General features: G+C 43.0%; 1 protein-coding gene and 1 long non-coding RNA gene across 5 annotated transcripts in view; one reads left to right on the top strand and one right to left on the bottom strand.

Moving 5' to 3' along the window:
- Positions 1–25,001, top strand: part of LOC145544676 (uncharacterized) — a 58,290-nt gene that overhangs the window by 10,681 nt on the left and 22,608 nt on the right. Inside the window, exons 3-5 of one of the 2 annotated variants that reach the window (XR_014081551.1) lie at positions 3,663–3,772; positions 18,705–18,887; positions 19,739–20,338. The exons of the other annotated variant lie outside the window; for it this stretch is intronic. This is a non-coding gene — a long non-coding RNA (uncharacterized LOC145544676). Of the gene's footprint in view, positions 1–3,662; positions 3,773–18,704; positions 18,888–19,738; positions 20,339–25,001 lie in introns of those variants that run through there. 2 annotated transcript variants of the gene reach the window in all.
- EP300 (EP300 lysine acetyltransferase) overlaps positions 5,706–25,001 on the bottom strand; it is a 64,555-nt gene continuing 45,259 nt past the window's right edge. For all 3 annotated transcript variants that reach the window (XM_081587616.1, XM_081587618.1, XM_081587617.1), the window contains 15 exons: positions 24,244–24,362; positions 22,401–22,640; positions 21,896–21,984; positions 19,854–19,934; positions 17,919–17,975; positions 17,219–17,296; positions 15,440–15,507; positions 14,667–14,817; positions 14,402–14,548; positions 13,666–13,779; positions 12,793–12,958; positions 11,846–12,010; positions 10,645–10,806; positions 8,181–8,462; positions 5,706–7,936 (listed from right to left, as the gene is read on the bottom strand). In XM_081587616.1, the coding sequence (XP_081443742.1) occupies positions 5,753–7,936; positions 8,181–8,462; positions 10,645–10,806; positions 11,846–12,010; positions 12,793–12,958; positions 13,666–13,779; positions 14,402–14,548; positions 14,667–14,817; positions 15,440–15,507; positions 17,219–17,296; positions 17,919–17,975; positions 19,854–19,934; positions 21,896–21,984; positions 22,401–22,640; positions 24,244–24,362 (4,103 nt within the window). In that variant the 3' untranslated portion in view covers positions 5,706–5,752. The remainder of the gene's footprint in view (positions 7,937–8,180; positions 8,463–10,644; positions 10,807–11,845; positions 12,011–12,792; positions 12,959–13,665; positions 13,780–14,401; positions 14,549–14,666; positions 14,818–15,439; positions 15,508–17,218; positions 17,297–17,918; positions 17,976–19,853; positions 19,935–21,895; positions 21,985–22,400; positions 22,641–24,243; positions 24,363–25,001) is intronic.

Here is a 25,001-nt window from a genome sequence, read left to right as displayed (position 1 = left end):
GACTTCAGGTTGTTTTCAGTTTGAGGCTGTTATGAATAAAGTTGCTGGGAACATGCATATACAGTTCTCTGCATGGACAAATGTTTGGGTTAAGTACATAGGAATTTTCATAGAATTTCTGGATCTTAGAATACTGGTATGATTGAATTTATAAAAAACTGTCAAACTGTCTTCCAGAGTTTGGCATTTTATACAGTGAATGGCATGCTGGGAGAATTTTAGTCGTTCGGTGTTCTCACCGACACTTGGTATTGACAGCCCTTTCAATTTGAGCTATTTTAGTGGGTGTATAATGGTATCTTATGGTTTTAATTTGCATTTCTCTAAAGACTAATGATGTTAAGCATTTTTCATTTGCTTATTGTTATTCACATATATTGTCATGTGAAGTGTGTGCTTAAATCTTTTGCCTATTTTTTAATTGGGTTATTTGTCTTCTTACTATTAAGTTGTAGGGGTTCTTTATTCTAGATGCTGGTCTCTTGTTCAGTTTATCAAGTATATGTATTGTGAATATTTTCTCCCAGGTTGTGGACTGTTCACATTTTTCTTAATGGTGTTTAATGAATATTAAACTGTGTTTTACTCAAGTTAATAAAAAAATTTTTTGATGAGTCATGATTTTTGCATCCTAAGAAATATTTGCCTCTCCAGATTTGCAGAGATTTTTTTTAGTATGTTTCCTTCCAGAAAATTCAGTAGTTGTAACTTTAACTTTTCAGTTCAGTTCAGTCATTCAGTCATGTCTGACTCTTTGAGACCCCATGAACTGCAGCACGCCATCCATCCCTGTCCGTCACCAACTCCCGGAGTCCACCCAAATTCATGTTCATCGAGTCGGTGATGCCATCCAACCATCTCATCCTCTGTTGTCCCCTTCTCCTCCCGCCTTCAATCTTTCCCAGCATCAGGGTCTTTTCAAAGGAGTCAGCTCTTCGCATCAGGTGGCCAAAGTATTGGAGTTTCAGCTTCAACATCAGTCCTTCCAATGAACACCCAGGGCTGATCTCCTTTAGGATGGACTGGTTGGATCTCCTTGCAGTCCAAGGGACTCTCAAGAGTCTTCTCCAACACCACAGTTCAAAAGCATCAATTCTTTGGCGCTCAGCTTTCTTCATAGTCCAACTCTCACATCCATACATGACTACTGGAAAAACCATAGCCTTGACTAGACAGACCTTTGTTGACAAAGTAATGTCTCTGCTTTTTAATATGCTGTCTACGTTGGTCATAACTTTCCTTCCAAGGAGCAAGCGTCTTTTAATTTCATGGCTGCAGTCACCATCTGCAGTGATTTTGGAGCCCCCAAAAATAAAGTCAGCCACTGTTTCCACTGTTTCCCCATCTATTTGCCATGAAGTGATGGGACTAGATGCCATGATCTCAGTTTTCTGAATGTTGAGCTTTAAGCCAAATTTTTCACTCTCCTCTTTCACTTTCATCAAGAGGCTTTTTAGTTCCTCCTCACTTTCTGCCGTAAGGGCGGTGTCATCTGCATACCTGAGGTTAATATTTCTTCCTTCCTGCAATCTTGATTCCAGCTTGTGCTTCCTCCAGCCCAGCATTTCTCATGATGTACTCTGCATATAAGTTAAATAAGCAGGGTGACAATATACAGCCTTGACATACTTCTTTTCCTATTTGGAACCAGTCTGTTGTTCCATGTCCAGTTCTACCTGTTGCTTCTTGACCTGCATGCTGTCCACGGGACTCTCAAGAGTCTTTTCCAGCACCACAATTTAAAAGCATCAATTCTTTGGTGCTCAGCCTTCTTTATGGTCCAACTCTCACATCCATATATGACTGCTGGAAGAACCATAGCTTTGACTCTACAGGCCTTTGTTGGCAAAGAGATGTCTTTGCTTTTTAATACACTGTTTGTCATCGATTTCCTTCCAAGGAGCAAGCATCTTTTAAATTTCATGGCTGCAATCACCATTGTCTGCAGTGATTTTGGAACCCAAGAAAATAAAATGTTACCGCTTCTGCTTTTCCCCTTTCTATTTGCCATAGCAAATATAATAATGAAAAAGTTTGAAATATTGGGAGAATTACCAAACTGTGACACAGAAATGAAGTGAGCAAATATCATTGAAAAAATGGCATTGGTAGACTTGCTTGCGGAGAAGGCATTGGCACCCCACTTCAGTACTCTTGCCTGGAAAATCCCATGGATGGAGGAGCCTGGTGGGCTGCAGTCCATTGGGTCGCTAAGAGCGACTTCACTTTCATTTTTCACTTTCATGCATTGGAGAAGGAAACAGCAACCCACTCCAGTGTTCTTGCCTGGAGAATCCCAGGGACGGGGGAGCCTGGTGGGCTGCCGTCTATGGGGTCGCACAGAGTCGGACACGACTGAAGCGACTTAGCAGCACAGACTTGCTTGATGTAGGGATTACACAAATCTTGTTTGTTAAAAAAAAGTATCTGCCAAGTGCAATAAAGTGAAGCACAGTAAAACAAGGTATGTCCATACTTTCTTAACAATATTTGGTCTTCCCAGTCTTCTGATCCGTGAACAAGGATGTCCTTTTATTTCTTTAGGTCTTTAATTTCTTTCAGTGATGTTCTGTAGTTTTCAGTGTACAAATTGTGCACTCCTTTTGTTAAATTTATTCTTCAACATTTTATCCTTTTTGTTGCTGGCCTGTGTGCTCCTTGAACAGCATGACTACATCATGAACTTAACACTTCGGGAAACTGTCTAGAGATCAGGTTCTCTGGTTGGAGAAGAAGCCTGGAACTTACCTTTATCATTCCTTCGTTTTTTTCCCCTTTCAGTTTTTAGTCTGTGTTTTGAATTTGTTTGGAATACAGCCCTGTGTTGTCAGTTATTTTGCAGCCATCCCAGGGGCTTCTCTGCAGTGAGAGAAAGGGTGCCAGGGGAAGGCAGGGCTGGGATCCGGCAGACCTTGCATACACACCCAAGATGTATTCTTCTCAGTTATCAGCTTTTGGAGCTGGTTTTGAGGATTCAGTGAGCTAGTAAATGAAAAAGCACCTGGATACTGCTGCACCCATCGGGCTCATGTCTGAGAAACAGCCCAATTGGAAACTTGGGGCTCCTTTTAGACCTTTTCATTCTGATAATTTTCAAATACACAGAAACACTGGGATCACCTTCTTGTATCCCTGGCTGTGTATTAATTCACATCTTTCCCATCCCTAGCACTCCCTCTGGCCTGGGCGAGGATAGCTTGTGTCCTCCTCCCCATTTTATTATTGCGACGAGAATGTTAACACTTCAATCCAACTGTATTTGGCCAAAGAGGCTAGGGTTATCTACGCTGGGAATCAACTGCTTGGAAATGGATGGAATTCTAAGTATCTTCCATGTTGGGCACTCAGATCTCCCCTGGGTCTCTAGTTGTGGGAACCTTTCTGTAACAGGCACTCAAGTCTTCTCCTCTGGTCTGTCATGTGGACCTGAAGCTGTTTTTTTCCCAGTAGAAACTGACTCTTCTCTTCAGGGGCGGAGACCCTCCTCACCTCTCTCCTCTGGACCCCGTCCATCTCCCCCACAAAGGACAGTTTAAGTGCTGTCCTCCCCAGAAACTTCCCAATAGCCAGAAGCTTTTACCCCTACTTCCTCTTCCCTGCTTATACCACTTAAAGACTTTCCCCTTTATCTTGTTTAAGCATCATTCTGTCTTTTCTTCTAGATCACTAGCTAGCTAACCTGAGGGCAAGGCTGCACCCCATCCATGTGTGTTGTCCAGCCTGGCACAGAACATAGGCGCTGCGTGTATGTCTGCTGGATCACTAACCTGAGGCAGGTGGACACTGGGTAACATTTTCTGGGGTGGGCGCCTGAGTGTGCTGGTCCACCTCACATGGACATACTGGTTATTTTTGCTGAGACCAAGTAAACTAGTGGAAAGGCCAAACAGGAGTTTGAATTAAGGTACTTGAAGAGGGTCTTCTTTCCTTAGCCCTTAGCAGATGATCTAGTCAGTGTAAATTAAAGCTCCGTTACAGTAACAAGGAAGACCTGCCAAGTGCTGCCAGAGCAGCTCACTCCAGGGTCCTTCTGACTTTTCAGACTTGTCCACAGCGGATGTAATATTCCGTAGAGGAAGGGCCGGTTCCCTTCCTGTTCTTCAACACCCAGCTCAATACCAGACTCTGTGCTGGCCTCTTTAGAGTGTCTTTTCCTACAGCTTCATCCGCCCCAGGACTTCTTGGCTTGCAGTCAGCAAAATGAAGTGTGTATCACAGAGAACAGGGCCGTATTGTTGCCCCAGCTTCCAGTGGAGCTACTTGTGACTTCGGCAGGTATGACCCCTCTTAGGTGGTCATTCTTCCTCCTGTAAGATGAGGGTGACTGAATGAAGACCATGCAGTCATAAATAGGGGACCATAGAGAAGGAGCTGTATCAAGCTGATACAGGCTAATATTAATTCAAATCGATAAAATGAACGTTTAGCTGGTACTTGTCTTTTTCCCTGACAAGTCTTTTCCCAAGATTTTGGATGAATTTATCAAAATCTATTTTTAAAAATCTATGTTATCAAAGAATCACTTCACGTAATAGTCAGGGAGGGCTGTTAAGCTAGCGCTTTTACCTTCAGCCCAAAATCCTAGGTGTCAGGCATTTAAATCGATGCATTCCAAGACAAAGATGCAACTGCCAAGAAGTGAAACAAAATCAGGTGTCTGTCTCACACGGTTTATTTAACAATAGGTAATAAGAAATCAAATTTAACAGTCTATACAGTGATCCAAAGTTCATATTTATAAGTAATCAACTTTAATCGCATGATTTACAAGTTGAGGGTTTTTGCTTTCTATTTTCAAGTTTTACAGAAAGTGTGTGTGTGTGGGGTGGGGACAGGGTAAGAAGAAAGCAAGCACAGAAGAAACCCCAGGGACATTTTGCATGTTAAAATCATCCCACTGGAATCGTTTCTTACCCTCTTTTTAATTTTTTCCTTTGTTAGATGTAAAAATAACGAAAAAAATTCTTTCAAGAAACAGAACCACAATATATATAATACATCAATTTGGCAGCTGCCCCTGTATATTTTGAAAAAGTCATTTTTCTCTCTACATGTACAAATTACTTTAATACTTGAAGTTTTTACGATCAGACTTACAGAATAGAAAATTTTCTGGAGCACAAAAGTTGACTTGAGGGGAGCAAAGGGGTTTTTTTTTTTTTTAGTTTTTTTAAACATTTTAAAAAGAATGAACGTCTTTGCACCCAGAGGAAAAAAACTGGTATTTTAATATATATTTATATATATTTATATATATATAGAATGTAATTTTAAAGTAACATTAACCCCTTTTGTCCTCTGGTTTTAGAAATGTTCTTTAACTCTTTCATAAAGTGAGGAAAATAGGGAAAAATGTCAACCATCTGCACCAGTAAATAATAACTATTAATATTACATATTTTCATTAATTTAAAAAAAATAATAAAACCTATTGGAGGTGCAAGGCAGGAGCATGTGGTTGGCTTCACAGACCTCAGCCTCCTCCCAGTGCACACTTGAACCAAACACACAAGGAAAAAAAACCAGGCTGGTGGTGACCAGCCATAACAAAAATATAGATTCTCTGTGTTCTATCACCCCTCAGGTTCACCTCGCATGTCTGCTCGAAACCACAAATAGCTACTGCACAGTTCTTATGTGTTCCAAGGAAAATTGTCTCTTAGGCTAAGAAAGATTCAAAAAAATTGTTTGCAGTACAAAAAGTCTTAAGAGAAAATAATTTTTTTTGCTCCCAAAATACTACAAGGTGTCTCTAGTGTATGTCTAGTGTACTCTGTGAGAGGTTTGAATTCAAGTCTGAGTTGTCGGTGCCGAGTCCCAGGTCCGTGGCGCTTGCACCATGGAGGTTTGCCATGCCTGGATTGCTAGCGAGCTGAGAGAGCATCGAATTCTGGTCCGGGCTGGCAAAATGCCCTTGTTCCATGGGGTTGCCCTGGGCAGCGACCAGTCCAGGATGTGGAGAACTGGTCTGTGGGGAGACGTGGTGTGGAGAAGGCTGAGGCTGCATCCGTGGGGAAGGGCTGGAGTGGGGAGGCTGGGACTGTGGCCGTGGAGAGGGGACAGGCTGGGGAGATCGCACTTGATTGGAGAGAGACGGGATCTGCTGGCCTTGGAGGTGCGGGGACTGAGCCTGACTCGGGAGCATGTGCTGCTGGGGGCTCATGGGGTTGGGCTGGGCCGGAGAGCCCATCTGCTGCTGCAGGAGCCGCTGCTGGTAGGCCTGCAGGCTGGCTCCCGCCTCCGCCCCCAGGGCCTGCGGGAGCTGGCCCATCTGTCCCAGGCTCCCTTGCGGCATCGGCTGCATGTGGTGCTGCATTCGCGGGGGTGGTGGCTGCTGCGGCGCGGGGTAGCCCACGCCCTGGGGGGGCTGGAACTGGTTGTGGTTGGCCAACCCCGGGCCCAGCCCTGGCCCCGCTCCCTGCTGCTGCTGCTGCATCATCTGCTGTCGCCTCAAGATGTCTCGGAATTGCGAGGGCATGGTGCTGTGATTCATGTTCATCTGCTGAGCCTGAGGGCTCATCCCGCCCATGGGTGGAGGGAGCTGCTGCTGCTGCTGCGGCTGCGTGGGCTGCTGGGGCAGGCCGGCCCTCGGGACGCCTGCCTGCATGGGGTTCAAGTTCTGCATGGTGGGGCTGGAGTGGACCCCCTGCTGCCCTGGCATGGCGGGGGGCTGCAGGCCCGGCTGCCCGGGGAGGGGCTGCGGGTTGGAGTTGGCGTACTTGGCAGCCCGCTGCTTGATGAATGCCGCCAACAGCTGGGGGTTGGCATGAAGGATACTGAGCACCTGTTGCTGCTGCAGGGGGGAGCTGGGAGACCTGAGAGTCCGCAGGAGGCTCTGTAAGGCTTGGTGAGGCACAGTGCCTGGCCTGAGAGGGCTCACACCTACCTGGCCCAGGCCCGGCTGGGGAGGTATGTTCAGGGGCTGCCCGTGCTGTGACACCGACATCATGGCTGGCCGGGGCATCCCAGACTGCAGCTGCTGGGGTTGAGGCAGTCCCCCCTGGGCCCACGGGGGTTGCTGCTGCATGCCAGTGGGCCCCATCCCTGGCTCCAAATGCCCCCCAGGTCCTCTGACCATGGGGGGTGGGTTCATACCCATGGGGGCCATGGGAGTCATCTGCGGCATCTGGTGCTGGATCGGTCGCTGAAAGATTTGCACATGGGCCATCTGGCGTTGTGTCTCGGCTGCCCTCTGAATCTGCATGGCCACTTCCACTGCTGCAGGTGGGGGTGCCGGAAGCGGGGGCTGAGCAGTCTGAGGCGGGGTTGGGGGGGTCACCTGGCCTGCTGCCTTGCCCTGGGACACCGGGCCAGCAGCTTGAGTCCTGGGCAAGTAGGGCGGCATGTTGTTGGGAGGCGTGGGCTGGGGCTGAGAGGGGGGCTGGGGCTGGGGCGTCTGCGGTGTGGTGGGTTGCTGGCCCGTCGGCGTGGTCGGGGTGGCAGGGGTCGGGGAGGGCAGGCCCTGCTGCTGCCCCACCACGCCAGTCCGCTGCATGCTGGCCATCCTCCGGCGCAGCATCTGGGCCTGCTGGAGCCGGTGCTGCAGCTGCTGCTGCCGGAGCTTCTGCTTGATGTTGAGGCAGAAGGGCACGGGGCACTTATTCTCCTGGCAGTGCTTGGCGTGGTAGCAGCACAGGGCGATGAGCTGTTTGCAGATGGGGCAGCCGCCGTTGGTCTTGCGCTTGCAGCCTTTGGTGTGCTGCACCACCCGCTTCATCTTCTGGCAGGACGGCAGAGAGCAGTTGGCGTTGCGGCACTGGCAGGCGTGCACCAGTGACTGGATGCAGCGCTGGATGCTCAGGCGGCGGGAGTCTCCCGGGCTCTGCGTGGCAGCGGCCTGCTGGTTATTGCTCTCGTCGTCAAGCCCCAGCCCAAGCTTCTCCATCTTGTGGTCGTGGTTTTTAGTGTTGTAGCAGGTGATACACAAGTCATAATCCTGGGGAAAACACAGGCGCAGGTTAACACTCCAGGATTCAAGCCATTCAAAGGCATTTATCCTGCTTGGGCTAAAACGCCCTATTTTAGAGAAAGCTTCTTTAGCCCAACCAGTCAAATCTGAAACCCTACCCAGCCCGTTCTGGTCCTCACACTGGCCCCGGAGCCTGCCCCCGGGCCAGCACCACCTCTGAACTGCCTCTCAGGTACCTGGAAGCCCCAGCCCTCCCCGCCAAGGGACCTACCTCACACACGGTGCAGTGCCAGCGGGTCTCCACGTGGTGCTTGCACTCATTGCAGGTGTAGACAAAGCGGTCCTGGCTCTGGGTGTGCAGCTCCACCAGCATGCACATGGTGGACCACTGGGCTCTTCGCAGTGACGAGAACTCCAGGTGCTTGTCCCTTGCAAGGGTGAGAAAGGCATCCCGCCCGTCCATCAGGTCACAGGGGATGAGGGGGTCGGGGTCAACGATGGAAGGCAAGGAGTTGGCGGCAGGGCCAGCGATGAGACGGATCACAAAGAAGACCTGCAAAACAGACCGTCTCCTCTGGACTTTGGAACTCGAGTACCATGGACAGCTGGGCCAGGCTGCGCACCTGGGGGGCTGGGATGCCTGACTTCGTTTTGTGACCACTCCGCAAGGTTACACGATACAACCCTCGTTCTCCTGCTTCACGTATTTCTGTTCTCTTTTTTGAAACTGACTACAATGGGCCTAAAACATCTACATCTTATGTTTTCTACCTCATTGAGTAATTCTTCAAAAGAAGAATGGTCACATACAGGGCCATACAGAGGACATTCTGCTTCAAAGAAGTCAACTTTTAAGATGCAATCCATGGTTTAACCTGACTGTAATCATAAGGAAACAAATCAGAAAAACCCAAATGGATAGACATTCTACAAAGCAATTGGCCTGGAGTCTTCACAAAATGCCCACGTCATGAAAGAAAATAAGGCCAGGAACTGAGACACGGCAACTCAACATGGAGCAGAGGAGCAGACGGGAGGTGGCGGCAGGAGTGAGGTTTCCTGAGTATGAAGTCACAGCACGCTTATGCAGAGCATGTCCTCTGTCTTAGAAGGAGCTTACTGAAATAAAATGTAGCAGAACATGTTAACTGGCGAATCTAGGTGAAGGCAACAGGAAGGCATCTTCTGTAGAACTTTCCTGTAAGTATGGAAGGAAAAAAATTGGTAGGGGTGGGAAGAATAAAAAAGCAAAACCTTTTTCCTTGCTACAGAAACAGAAAAATTTTTTGTTGAAGTTTAAAAACACCACAACCACTGATTCCCATGAACACTGGTATAAAGGCTGCAAGAGGAAGCTGCTATTATTTCTGTAATAATAAAATGTAAAATGGAACCTTCAAGAGATCAAGAACTTGTAACTGCTATATTGCCCACTATATCCTGTCAGTTTTTTTGAGGCTGAAAATCTGCGCAAACTGGTGATAGTATTTGTTATATATCTGGGCAGCAATGTTGGCACAGAACAAAAGTCTAGAAAAAGAACACAGTGACTTTCCTGGTGGTCCAGTGGTTAACACTCTGCACTTCCACTGCAGGGGCATGGGTCCGGCCCTGGGGTGGGGGTGGGAGACGGAACACGGGACCAAGACTGTGCATGCCATGAAACAACATAGGACAAGAACGTCCACACTGAGTAAAGACGTATCGAAGCCAGAGTTAAAGGCTCAAGGGAGAACTGTGCACTTGACCTTGCCACCTGGTGACTCCCTAGGAAATCTTCACTATGGCCAACCTCCAATAACAGCCATTGTGACTGATTCTGATGTATGTTACCCTGGAGCTAAACAATACCTAAATTTAATAAACTGATCACATTAGATTCTAACTCCTAACAGGAGACTACTACCCACATATTCTTCAGATGATGTATCTACAACTGAAGTCACACCTATTACAACATACTCTAAAGGCCTTTCCCAATCGCTGTTATGACAGAGTTCCACACCTAAAATCAAGCAACCAGTTCCCTCTCCACATTAATAGCCTCTTCCTATAAGAACCTGATGTCTGAACATGGAGGTAAACAGATGTTTAAACAAACCAACATGACCCTTCAAGACGCCTCATCTTACCAACAATAATGTCGAAGGGGAAAAAAAATCCAATATACTCAGTTATATTCCCAAACAATAAATAAGCAATATAAATAATGAACTAATTCAAAGTTTTAACTTTGCTGTAAAGGCATTCACAAGTGCATATATGAAAGTTTAACTTTTCTTCAGTTCTTTCCATTTGCCAATTCCCTTTCAGTAAGGCAAAACATTCATTTGTTTTGCAAAGCTCCATTAGAAGCTTGAATGGCCAAATGGAGTTTTAAGGGGCTTTGGTCTAAAGCAAAACCACAAAGATACCCAAAAGATATCCAACAAGCCAATCTTCTGAACAATGGACAGAAACACAAATACAAAACATAAATACAAACAATAGGGTCAGACAAACTATGCTTACACTTTTCCCAACACCATCTAGCTTTGTAAGAGCTACAAATCTAAGACACCTTACCATTTCTTGTTCTCACCACCCTCTTTTTGCTTTCTTCTCCCTCAAATGATTTTCTTCCTTCTGAGTTTCAAATGATCTGGTGTTCACATCATAAATACCAACCATGGTGGGGAGCTCTGGAGGACCCTGGCCTTGGTTTTTCCACTCTGGGGGCTGTTCTCTTATCTTACCTCTTTGTGCTTCTCCATGGTGGCATACAACTTCTGTGAGAGGTCGTTGGATACGTTAGGCATGCCTGGCTTCTTCTTATTGCCCCGACTCAGGCTGCTCTTGTTTTTGCTAGTTTTCTTGTTGTTCTTCTTTTTAGCATTTTTGCTGTCTCCCTTTGTCACCTGCAGGTTAGCATAGAGAACAAGAAAATGTTAATAACTTTGTTAAGAGACTGTTTAGAAGTTTAGAATAGTTATTTGTTAATACCTGTTAAGAACAAGTTTCTAATGGAGCAAACAGATCACAACCTTCTAACACATGCTCTCTCTTCATTGTTCCTCTCTCTTTTTAAAGCTGTTATTTATAGTAAACTAAGGTTTACTAATGTTTTTGCATTAATTTTCTCCCAGTGAAAAATCTCTCTGCTGATGTCTCTTCATTAGACACCAGTAGGCTTAGCTCTTTGGTCAGGGGAAGCTGCGGACCAGGAGACACCTCAGGTGGAGCCAGGCCATACCAAATCTGAGGATGGGAGAGGAGTGAGCAGCAGGTAGTGAAGTGTGCACGGGAGTAGGGAGCCAAAGGCCCTGGCTCCATTTCCTTCGACTCACTTTCTAAAATTTTATGGACCTACTATTTAAAAACAAACAAAAAAAACCTTTGAAAAACATTCAATCGAGGAGTCTAAACTGCAGGCTGTAAAGAGTTCTTAGACTAAGGGTGACTTCAGTAGTTCAGACTCAGCAAGGGCAATCAAGATATACTACAGGGAAATAAATGACAAGGAAAAACTCCTCAGATGACCTGCTATAAGGCAGCTTCTGTTGGGGGGACTGGTAAACTCTGGCCCAGATCTGTTTTTTGTACGGCTAAGAATGATGGTTTTTAAACAGTTGTTTAAAGAAGAAAAAGAATGTGCTGGAGACAATATATGGCCTGCAAGGCCTGAAACATTCGTAATTCAGACTTTTGCAGAACACTTTATCAACCTCTTTCTCCAGGGTTTCCATTACTAGAAATCCAAGATTCCATTCAAAAATGGGATCTGGTGCTAAAAGGGCTTAAAATCTCTAAACTAGAATCACAGTAACGTATCTACACCAATATTCCCCGCCTGCCCAATTCAGAGAGCCGAGAGCTTCAGGGCCCGCCGGAAGCCTCAGCTCGCGTCTGGGTCACGCGAACGGAGGCAGAGGCGGGAGGGAAACGCAGAGCCCTCACATCTGTGCTCTCGTTGCTCGTGTTCTCCTCCCGCTTCCGCTCCTCCTCCTCCTGCTCCAGTTCCTTAATGCTCTCTTCCAGGACGTTGGGCCAGAAATCACCCTCAAAGTAAGGCAATTCCTTCGCGCTTGTCAATCGATCTTCAGTAGCTTGTTTAAAAATATCCTGTGAAAATATCCAAGAACAAATAGCAATGTCTATTTTTTGGGAAAAAAAGCGTTTATTATACAGCAGCAGAGTCATAGCTAATGGACGCAAGAAACGTGAAGAACCAGATGTGTCTTCTGGAAGACGGCAGGGATTTTATGCCCAAGCCTGGTGCCTGGGGAGACAGTGTCGCCAACAGGGAAAAGTCTGGTCTGAAGTATTTCTGGCTTCCTCTTTCCTCTACCCGTGAGGACAGGGAGATTATCTGCCTTTATGTAACCAAGTGACAAATGCCTCTGTCAAGAACAATGGCAGAGGCAGCAGCATTCACACGCGTGCCTCCAGCACTCCTGAGACAGAATGCAGTGTGATGGGAGACACGTTGGCCTTGAAAAAATCCTAGAAATATTGGCAGTTTCTACTGAGAAACAAGTTCAGAAAAATCCCAGTTACAGATACTAGAAACCATATAGCTAAGAATGATTTTCTGGGCTGCTTATTAGGATAATACCAGTTCATGTTTTCCTCCCCACAAGTAAACAGGTAAGAAATTTAACAGTTCAAGTTTCTTATTATGAGATACCCTACAGTCACAAATGATTATCAAATATTTTGCCAAGTCTACTTCATCTTAATAGTAATTCAGGGGAAAAAACCCTGCTATCAAATTAGCTATCAAATTTTACAAATTACATGGAAGAGTGAGAAGAAACATAAGATTTTTGTTAAGGTAGTAAAACAAGCGGAATACAGAGCAGCAGGACTAGTCAAGCCATGGTGCGGTCATCCCCCGTCCTGACCTTGTAATCATGGACGATTCGCTCCGACACAGCTTTGTCGAGCATCTTTTTGTACCACTCCTGCAGTCGCTTGGGCTTGGGTATCTTCTGGTCAGGGGGGTGGCAATGGAAGATGTAGTCGTCTCCTTCACTTGGCGGACACGCCCAAATATGCCCTGTTGTGTATCTGACAACACAGACAGAAGGAACATTGAAGAGAAAGATCATCCATTCTAGAAAGAATACTCCACTTTAAACCACAAAGAGGAATCAGTACAGAAACCAACAATTCCCCAAGATAACATGAAGTGTGTGATCTATGCCAGAACTAGACATAACCCTGGATCAAAAAAATTCCCAATTTGCATTTAAAGACCAAACAAAAGCTACAATGCAAAGGAAAGTCAATCCATGTCAACAAGAGAGTTAAATGAAATGCAAACTATCAAGAGGAATAACCTGCAAGGTGAGGTGCTAAACATTCTCAAGCACATATATACCTTGAAGGTAAGGAACCAGTATGAAGGAGTTTTGTATCTTCAGACCTTAGTGTGATTTTGGTTTTGATACTCAGAGGTGTGAAAGGACCAAGCACAGTTTAAAGTTCTGGCTCTTTAAATCAAACTGTATCAAATGGCTTAACTGAACAAAATAATTTGGGATGGGTGCAACTAGCGTCACAATATCCATATCTTTCCCATGGCAAAGCCAACAATTTCAAAGGGTCTCCAAATTATAGTTCTGCCAGATGAAAGCCAAAGTGGAGGAGAAAAAACCAAAAAGTCACATATTTGCACGTACTATATCTCACCAAAATACCACAGTGGTGATCAGTTTGAAACTAATCAGCTTAAACAAGTTGTTTTTAAAACTAGCATTTGTTTTTATGCTCACCCTAATTTCTTGACATATTCCAAATATCCAATTAGGATTTCATGATAGACTGCAGTCCTCAAGCATTTAGGACGGAAGAAGTGAACACTATCGAGGTATGATATGTATACTCTCCTGTATCAAATGGGAAGAAAGAAGCCAGGTCAAGTTGCATAATGAGTTTCTAACGATGCGGCTAAAGACATCTCTCTTTTCTGTGCCCTTTGTTCACCTTGTCATTTTTAATGCTTATCACACAATATTACAGTTATTTAGGTAAATGACTAGATCATGAGCCCATCAGGGGAGTTTTGTGGGTCTGTGGCTCTATTATCATCTCAGCACCTAGCAGGGCCTGAGACACAGCATAATCCGTCACTATTGAGTGATCCAAATACATGTGGCAGACTCTTATTCTGGCCTTTATACTACGTGGAAAATTCTACACAATATTCTACTTCATTTGTGCGACATTCTTTCACATTTCAAGAAGGTACTCGACACCACCTAGATTTAAGTGCATTTTCTGAAAAAGTCATATTTTAGGCTGCCATTCATATCCCTTTCCCTCTTATTATGAACATGAAAGAGCAGTATTTTCTATTTTTTTTTTTTGTTTCACTTCTATACTACACACTTGAGAACCTGCGTTTCCAAAAGAAGCACATCAAACATTTTCTTATCCACTATGCTTGTTCACCTTACTGTAATTTCAAACTTCCACACAAATTGGAAAGTAGCCACAGTAAAGTCCTACCTCTGGTTGGGTGGAGGGCAGTCAGAGCCATACTCTTGAACGTGCATACCAAAGAAGCACAAGTCAACACCATCGATCTCTTCGAAGGCAAAGAGGGCTTTGGTTCGATATGGAAAGGATTCTGCCATCTCTCCACTATCTACAAATCTATACAATTCATAGTGGAGGGAAGAAGTACAACATTTCATTCAGATTAGAATCATCAACAGTAACATTGTGTGAGCAATTGTGGATCCACAGAGAAGAAAGGGGGAAATACCGATACCTTGCTTTCATGCCTGGTTTGACTTCCACAGTTTTGTCCGAAGCATGAACTACTCGAACAGTGACCTCTCCTGACTCAGGGTGATTTTGTCGCCTCAGAAACTCATTCACCCGATTCTCCAGAAATGTCCCAAGCCTGGTAGATGGCAGTCCTAGGAATTTACAAGTTCAGGAGTAACCAAGGCGCACATTTATTACTATCACTCAAATTTCAATAATATCTCATTTCTGCTTTTTCAAGACTAGCAATATTATCATTGACTCGATGGCCATCAATTTGAGCAAACTTTGGGAGACAGTGGAGTACAGGGGAGCCTGGCATGCTGCAGTCCAAGGGGCCGCAAAGAGATGGACTCAACTTAGCGACTAAACAACAACACGGAACAGCAAAAAACTGCAAAGGGATCTATCTATAAAACTAAAACTACTGCCACCCCCACCCAACTGAAAAGATCACACAGGGCTAAATGCAGCCCCTACACAAAACTGAGGGAATCACTCATGGGATGGCAATTCTGGCCTCTATCAGGAAATGTGTTGGAACAAGAAAAATACATCTGTTCCTTTTTACACATTATTAGGTGTAATTAATTTCACACCAAAAAGGATATTACAGTTCAACTTCAAGTACATCATGGAAAAATTATTTGTTGTTTAGTTTGGTTAAATATTTTAAATAATGTTGAAACAAAATAATTCATTCTGGATGTTAATTTTCTTCAGTATGTTTCAAATGAAGTTTTCCCAAAATTTACCTGTAAGAATGGAACTTACTTTTAGCAGAAAATTTATTTTCTTTTCTAGTTCGTGCAGTCTTCTTTAAACAACCATCACAGACAAATCTAAAATGTAAACCAAGACTTTGTTTAAACTTAGAGAAGCATTTAAAGTAACGCACTCTACAGAATCTATCTTATGTATGCGTAAAGTTGAAAATAAACAAAAAAACAACCTGGGAGAAATATAACCAATATACAAAGAGCTTTCAGATTAAGAGAAAAAATATAAATAGGTAAAAGACATGAACAGCATATAAACTAGCTTACATGTGCAAAGATGGTGAATATCACAGATTAAAGCAGAAATTTTATTTTTTGGCCAACCACATTAGCAAAGGTCTATATGCTACTGGTGGGAATATAAAAAGGGACATTTTGAAAGCAGCATGAATAGATTTTATATGTACATTCTCTTTGTTCCTACAATTACATAAGGATGTGCGCATAAGTAGAATTTCTGAGAAAAACTGGACACCACATAAGTACTCATCAACCAGCTGGCTGACCTTCAGTTGCAAGGATCACTGCCAAGTCTCGTGATCCTCGCCTACTCTGTAATTAAGGAGAGAAACCTTTTTAAAGGCAAGCTTATCTACTACAATTTTCCTTCAGTGTTTTTTTTCCTGGAAATTTGTTATTTAGCCTCCTTTCCCCCCATGACCTCTCAACTAGCATCAGGTTAGTCCAGGAAAAAAGCAGAGGAGAGAGTAGAGCTCCCATCTTAATGAGAGTCCTTAATGCACAGACATCCGCTCCCCAGCCCTTCCCTTGAACAGAGCTGGGAACAGCCTCATTCCTGGAGAGCGAGAGGTAGCCGTGGCAGTAAACACTTAGGTGTCACAATGGACAAAAATCCACTTATTTCCATGAAAGGCACTGATGATATGCAGCCTGGGTAGATATGTGGAGAATACTCAAGAAACAAAACACGAGGCCCACGAATATCTAGTTCACTAAAGTCTGTATCTCATCATTTTCATGCATCTCTGCCTTTCAGGGGGGAACACCATGTTACCTGTTATCCAACTGCCCAAAAGACTTTAAATAATTCAAACTCTAACCAGGACCACCATTCAGTATACAATCTCACTGTAATGTTCTCTCGGAGGCAGAAACAAAGTCATCATTTTGGCGTCCTTCACTATCCATATCATCTAGTCTGTCTACTGCAATATTAGCAACATTCAAAATCTGTCAAGTTTAGTTGACACAACTAACACTTTAAGGGCTTTCCTGTGGCTCAGTCAGTAAAGAGTCTGCCTGCAATGTGGGAGAGCCGGGTTCGATCCCTGGGTGGGAAGATATCCTGGAGAAGGAAATGGCAACCCACTCCAGTATCCTTGCCTGGAGAATCCCACAGACACAGGAGCCTAGTGGGCTACAGTCCATGGGGTCACAGAGAGTTGGACATGACTAACACTTGGTTGTGTCTAACATTTCCTTGCTAGTTTCTAGGTGCTACAGATTTCCTGTTACCTCTATTGCTAAATCATCTATATTTACTTTTGATGTACAATGACCACCAAAGAATTTAGAAAAAAGTGAACCAGCAGAGAGAAGTGTTTATACATGGACTAACTCAATGCAATAAGAGAAGGCCTGTTCTGGATTCCAGGTTCGTTACTTTTTCAAAACTGAATTTTAATGACCTTTTCCCAATCCAGAGAATAATTCTAAGAAGCAATAATTTTGACGATAAAATACAATCATTGCAAAGATGACAAAAACATGCTCAAGTTTGCAACAAAGTCTGGGGAAAATACTGATGCCTCACCCCGATGGCCAGATGATCTCATGATGAAGGACACAGATCTGATGCATCTTTCTCCCACACTCTGTACACTCAACAAACCTGTAAAGGCAAAATGTCGAGTTAAATCCAAAACTTTAACCAAATCAAAACTGCCAGTATTTCTCGTTCTCTGATAATTCAAAAGATGGCCAAGATCATGTCCAAAGAATTGAAGTAACAGTGTTTAAAAGCTCTTTAGTGTAACAGGTAGAGAGCGAATCTCAAACACAGCTGAAGAATTCAGTCATTAAATCAGAACTATGACTATGGAGTAAAAAGTGAAAGAAAAGATGACTGCTGCTTAAACCTCTGAGTCTGACACCATCCTGTCCATTCCAGGAATGCCTAGTACCAGTACATCTCTGTACCTCTGAAAGGTGTCACAATAAAGGAGGGGATTATGAAATGGTTGGAAAATACAGAGGACAAGGCTGGAATAATGGCACTGAGCAGAAGTAGCTTGGTGCTTCACTTGAACCTAGACAGCACCAAAATATTAGGGAGATCTAGTGAAATGTAAATGTAAACCATAACCTCAATTTTTAACATCTCTACCTTTTCTGCTAGATGTAGGTTACAGATTTAGCCCAAGAATAATAGCATCATCACACCAGCTGCACAAACCAAGAGAATGAAAGGAAGAAGGAAAATGAAAGTGTACTACTCAAGGGGAACTACTTACATTTCAGGATCCAGAGTGTCATTTTTTCTCTTTGAAAATTGTTCTTTATTTATTGTACTAAGGAAAGAAGAGGATACAATAAGAAAAAGCAACACAGGAAGATTAGCAAGTTGACTATTGTTCTAATAACCAAATGACAAAAACCCCACTCTGTAAGGAGATTATTTAAATCTAAGACTATATCAAGAACACAGCTGGTACATTCTTAGCTCCCACAAAACGCACGTTTACATGCCTATGTTTTTGGAAATGACTTTATAGTAAATCTGTTCCCACTGACAGAAGAACCCAGTAAGACCTAAAAGCATGAATTTGTACTTTTTTCTTTTCCTTTTTAAATCTTGCCTACTACTCTTAGTGTTAGGTATTTATACCTTTAAATAGTTTAATGTTTCTAGACAGCTCAGTCTAACAGTATGAAAGACAGTGTGTAGAGAGGGAGCTAAACCACTATTTAAATTAAAAAAAAAAAAAAAGTATTTTTTAGGACAGTCCAGTCAAGCAACTTTTTATATTAATAAAAAATTTCAACACAACATTAAGAATACATAGTTCAGGTTACTGATAGGATTAGCCAAAAAAAGGGTTCATTAAAAAATTTTCACATGGCCTCCTATCCTGAAATTCAGCCTACCACACTGCTCATAGTCTCATAAACACAGGAGGCTACCTACAACAAACTTAAAAAAACTTAAAAGTTTTTAAAGTTAGGGGCCAAACTTTGCCTACTGTGATTCTTTCTCATAAAAATGAAGCCATTTCCCCACTGAAACTGTTTTCTCCTAGTTATAGACTCCAGATTCATCGCTATGTGCCCTAAGGTATTGCTACCAAAGTGTGTTCGGAAGACTATCAGCCTAGACGGACCTGGGAACTTGTCAGTAATGCACGCTCTCGGGCCCACTGCCAACTGCAGAACCGGAAGAGGGGTTCCTACACACTTCAAAGTCAGAGACCTGCTGTCCTAAGGTATAGAACTTGTGATAAGGGTGCCTCCCTTTTTTGCATCAGGGAAACCTACCTAGACTTGACTTCCCTGGTTAGCCAAGGGTTAGAAAATCTCAAGGCTCAAGGGGACCCAAACCAGTACCAGACCCCACCATTTTATATGTCAATGGTGACTGAAGGAAAAGTACCACTTCAAAACCCAATTTGAAGTCACCAAGTTTTTCTCAGAAGCCCCGTTTTTACTAGTAACATACAATTCTGAATTGCTATGGGAAATGTTCTGAATTGCTTATTTATTATAGGTTAAATTGGAAGAGAAGCTGAAGAATATTTAAAGGATACCAAACAGTTCTTTCTTCCTAAAAGAGTGAAAAATTTGATGGTCTGAATCTTAAGAGATTAGAAGCAGTTTAGGCAATGTTTAAAAAATTTTCTTGGCATTTACCAAACCACAAGAGCTTGTGGATTGCCAAAGTCCAACCAAGTCTCTTTATAATAAGTCATTCTCACAACCTCCTAAATCCCTAATGATATTATGATACTCATGATTCTAAGGATTTTAGTATTATTAACCTTTATGAGAAGGCTGTATGGTGGTTATTTGTTCAATTCTCCTCAAACTTAAAAACAATTAATGGTGAAGTTACCTTGCATTCCACACTTTGACTTTTTAGGAGAAGCTATTTCCTTGTAGAAGGAATCTATGACCATCCAGTACTGTTGCACCCCCCCAAATCAGTACCGAGAGAACTTCTGCTATGATCAAAATGTTCTCCATCTATGCTGACCAATATGGCAGCCACAAGCCACAAATGTCTACTGAGCAACTGAAATTAGAAATTTTAAATCTTATTTAATTTGCATTTAAATAGCTACCTGTGGCTATACCATCCTGGACAACAAAATCCAAGACCACTTAGAAGCCTGAGCACCATCATCTGACAACAAACTAAAAAGACAGTACTTTCTAAAGTAATAGTTACTTACGTTTGAGGTTGGGAAGGGTCATCCCCCAAAGAAACGCTCTCCCCTTGGATTTCATTGAAACACTTCTCACAGAAATGATACCTGTCGGCAAGAAGGCCATACTGGGGTGAACTGTTCCGTTCACACAACACAGCCCAAGCCAAGCAACGAAGCCACCAATCACAGCAGGCCAAGGAGGGGGACGGGAGCAGAGAGCAGGTCATCAACGGCGACAAGGACATTCAATGATGCAGATTTATGGGCACCACAGTTTGGGTTTTGGTTTTTGCAATCAAAGCCAAGTGAAGACAACGACAAGCATGAGGGAGAAAAAAAAAAACACAAAACAAACGAAGAAATGAGGGATTGCAGGGCAACAAAAAACGTAAGAGCAAGACAAGACAACACAAAGCAGAAAGCCAAGGCAAAGCACAGATTAGCATTAAATACCTCAATGGGATCACAAGTAGCAAATGATTACAGCAAATAAACAAGTCTCACACAGACCTATACCCTTTCATTTGAGTAATTAACGCTACTTGATACAAATAATCAAAGATAGGATAAACAAAAATCCACTATGGACATAGTACTAGGAAATAATCATCCAGAAACAATTTTGGTCTGAAAAAAATAAAAAACACCAATTTCTCTTCGATCCCAAGGAAACCACAGAAGTACAATAAAAAGTCTGCACAAGCAGCTAAATGCTGATTGTAGCCACCTGGTTTGAGAGGGAAATGAAAGGCAGTGGTGGTGTGTGCAGACACGTGATCACATATTCCTTGGTACAAAGACTGCAAGCACTGTAGCTACTGCTGCTGCTGCGTCGCTTCAGTTGTGTCCGGCTCTGTGCAACCCCATAGATGGCAGCCCACCAGGCTCCGTCGTCCCTGGGATTATCCAGGCAAGAACACTGGAGTGGGTTGCCATTTCCTTCTCCAATGCAAGTACTGCAGACTGGTGTTTAGAATTCAAAAATGGTATATAAATGCCAAGATTATAGCATCAGACTATAGCATGCCAGCTGTCACTTGCTTTTTTTGAACATAAGGTGCTAATAAACAACTTGAGACCCATTTTTCCCTAGGTTTTCATGAGTAACAAACTGTGGATTCTTACTACTACAAAGCATTAGGAGAATGCACCTAACTTTTTGTAAATAAAACAAGAAGTTTAAGTGACTTTTTCAAAGCTAGAAATACAGCTGTAGTGCACAAGTTCAGCAAAAAGCCACCACCATGGGGCTGCTTGATCAAAGTACTGACTGTCCAGTCATGCTCTTACCCTGTCTTAGAGCCCCAAGTCAACACCCCATGCCAGGTACACTGTTGACTGACTTCACAAAATGAGAGACAAATCACGATTAATGAATGCAATCTGTGTGATTACAGTCCGTCCTTTAGCAGGAGAAAAGAAGGCAGAAGTGTCTAACTTATTAAAAGCATACCATCCACTGTCATGTGCATCTTGTAAGGAACAGTCCGGTACCAAGGTGTTTTTGGAGGTGCTCCTTTTGATGTACTTAATAAAGAAAAAAGCAAGTACCCTGGGATCCTCTGACTTTACATGCTCCAAGAAAAACTGAGGAATCCATTACACACAAAAAGGGAATTACTTCCTAAAAGATACAGCTGGCTAACAAATTTCTGGTTAAAAGTTTTCTGGGTAGTTTTGGAAATTTCATGGAGAGATAGGCTAATTAGTTTGACAATTTTCTGTTTTGCCAGAGGCTGTGGTAAGCTATAAAAAGACAGTGGGAAAAGAATGTGGAGCCTGGGACATAATCCCATGTATGCTACCAACTCAAAGTTGCTTGACTTCTTCATGCCTTGGGTTCCTGCCTTATAAAAATACGGGCCCAGACAACTGACATAAGGCTCCTTTCTGCTAGAAAAATCATGTAATTTTGCAAAGGCAGAATGCAAAGACTAGAACTTGTGCTGTACAGTTGTTTTCAAGCAAGTCACACACGAACCATGGCTGTATGTGTGCTGGTCCATCCGCATGCACTCCCTGGACATGCGGACACTGTGACCTCGGTCCACACAGGTCGAGCTTACCTGTTCTGATAACTGTAGTAAGTGGCATCACGAGGGATTGTGCATAACTGTTTGCCATAGCAACAGAGTGTCTGTGGAGAGAACTCCAACTGCAAGAGAAACCATTTGGTGAATATGGTTTGAAGGGCAAGCTAAAATGTTTACACTGGCAAATCAGAAAGAGAACTTAAGCCTTAGCCCTCATCATGTCTCTCACAATGGGCAATTTCAGTTTCCAAGACAGTTCACTAAACTAAAACTATTCTAGTTTACTACTGTATTATTCCACCACTCTGAGGTAAGCTTAACAGTTGTTATTTCTCCACCCGTTACCAAAGAACTGAAGGGGACAGGAGGAGCTCAACGTGAATTGGCACGCACAGGAAAACTAGCACATGCCAGGCACAGTGCACCACAGGTAAACTGACCAAGTCCCTAACTCAAGATGAACTTAAAATCTGATGATTCAAGGATTCTAACTGGTCAAGTTTTCAATGTAATTTTTACCTGTGCAAAAATTTCTTACCTTTCTGCCACAACAGTATCCAAGGCTTTGCATGACAGGGTCAATTTCTTGTTCGAAGACCTCAGACAGCTTGGAGCAGTATTTGTACACGCGCGATGTTTTCCGATTATATAACCAAGCATTGTTGAACATGAGCCAAATGTCATCCACATACTGCCAGGGCTCCTGATACTGTCCAGTGTCTAACTTCCTCTTGATGGTAGAAAGATCCATAGGGCTCTTCACAATATCAAAGTAATCCTAGAAGGACAAGTGACACCAAACAACATTACCAAAAATCTCAGTATATTCAAGGTCCACGGCATAACTAGCTATAATCATTTTAAATTTTCTAGGTAACGCTGAATCTTGGATGTGTCTGAATGTCCAAAGAAATGATTGATGCCCATCACATCTTTATTTAAAATATATGTTTGTTTATTTGGCTGCATCAGGTCTTAGTTGTGGCGTGCGGGATCTCTCCTTGCGGCACATAGGCTCCCGAGTTGTGTCATGTGGGCTCTGGAGCACTCAGGCCTGGTTGCGCTACCGCATGTGGGATTTTAGTTCCCCAACCAGGGACTGAACCCACATCCCCTGCATTGCAAGGTTGATTCTTAAGTCACTGGACCACCAGGGACGTCCCCCAACACTTCCTTAAATCGTCAGTCTACAGACATATTAAGCAGACAGTGGCAGAGAGAACAACAGCCATTCTAGACTTTCTTGTTGTTGTTGTTCAGTTGCTCGGTTGTGTCTGACTCTATGCGACCCCATGGATTGCAGCACGCTAGGCTCCTCTGTCCTTCACTATCTCTTGGAGTTTGCTCAAACTCATGTCCATTGAATCGGTGATGCTATCTAACTATCCCATCTTCAGTGCCCTGTTCTCCTTTTGCCTTCAATCCTATACTTTCAGTAGCAAGCTAATGGTCTATAGGAGCGATTCCAGACACTTTATTATGGTATGTGTGTGATCAACTTGAAGACCAAGAAGTCAAAGACCCTTAGCATTTTAGTACTAGATGGGGCCTACAGATGAAACTAAGATCATTGGTGATCCACCTATAAAAACAGGGGGGAGGGGGGAAGATTCTAACAGATTTTTACCCCTTGAAGCACTCCAATGCCTTATCCAACACCACTTAAAATCCTCAAATGAAACTTGCCAGTAGTCTGGTGTATAAAGGCAACTTTAAAAGCAGATGAAGCTAATTTGGGTCTATCTTTTCTATCATGAAACTACTGCTGCTCAACTGATAAAAATAAAGCATATGAGCCAGCAATCCCACTTTTAGATATATACCCAAGAGAAATAAAAAGATACACACACAAATTTGTATGTAAACATTCACAGGCATGCTATCTTCAACAGCCAAAAAGTATAAAAAACCCAAATAACTACTGACTAATGAGTGGGTAAAGAGAATGTATGTATATCCATACAAATACTAGTGGGTCATAAGAAAGAATGAAGTACTGATTTGTGCTACAATATGGACAAACTTTTAAAACATTATGTTAAATGAAAAGAACCCTGTCACAAAGAACCACATACTACAAGACTCCATTTGATGAAATGTCCAGAACAGACAAACCAGAGACTGAAAGCAGACCAGCAGCTGGTTGGGGGTAGGGGGACTGTGGGCAGAAATGGAAGTGGTTGCTTATGGACAGTGTATCTTTTTTGGGATGATGAGAAATGATCCAAAACTGACTGTGGCGATAGTCACACAATTCTGTTAATACAAAAACCCATTAAATTGTACACTTAAATGGGTGGTTTGTACAATATGTGAATTCTATCTGAATAAAGCTGTTAACAAATTGTAAGAGAAATGAGAAGTACCACCCACATACTTACAGGGATTCCTAGAAGCTGAGGGTCCACAGGCTGGCGAAAGGGAAGGGATTCCGGATCCTGTCGGTAAAGTGCCTCCAATGTTGGCATCAATGCCTGTCGTAACTCTTCAGGTTTGAAAACTTAAGAAGAATATATTAGAAATTAGTTACCAATTAAGAGAAAGAGGGGAAAAAGTTCAAGTCGAAACTATAATATATACCTCAAGACCCAGAAAGCACAAAATTCCCTACGTTGTCCCCATGAAAGATCACTAGGGGTGTTTCTATTTTCTGGTTCAGACATATCCTTTAAAACACCCTGTCTAGTCATCTTTAAATACCCTTCATGATTCAGTTAAATTTCTTAGTCAGAAACCCACTTAGTCTTGACCAAGTAGCAAGAGCATCCTAAGTGCTCGAAAAATTTATGAAAAGACGACGTCAGCATATTCCAAATGATACGATGGGCAGGGGATGTTGTCAACCAAGAAGAGAAAGAAGCCCCCCTTCACAATATCAGCGTATAACAAGTCAGAAATTAGACCTGGTACTGTCTTATCACCAAAGGAATCAGAACCCTGACGGCCAAGAGTCCTTCGTTAAAATGTTTGATGTTTTAGAGCTTCAGCAGTAGACATATTTACTATTTCAATGGCAAACGTTAGTTTTAATTCTAAAGAAAAAAACAAACAAAACAAAAACTAAATTGTTATCACCAGAATGATGTACTCAGTTATCAAATTATGCTCAAATGTGTTCTCAGTATGTTTCCTGAAAATC

This window comes from Giraffa tippelskirchi, chromosome 4, assembly GCF_054371585.1.
Source record: "Giraffa tippelskirchi isolate mGirTip1 chromosome 4, T2T-mGirTip1v1.2.pri, whole genome shotgun sequence".
In the NCBI taxonomy this organism is placed as follows: domain Eukaryota; kingdom Metazoa; phylum Chordata; class Mammalia; order Artiodactyla; family Giraffidae; genus Giraffa; species Giraffa tippelskirchi.
The sequence above is the reverse complement of the archived record's forward strand: the minus strand, read 5'-3'. Positions and strand labels throughout refer to the sequence as shown.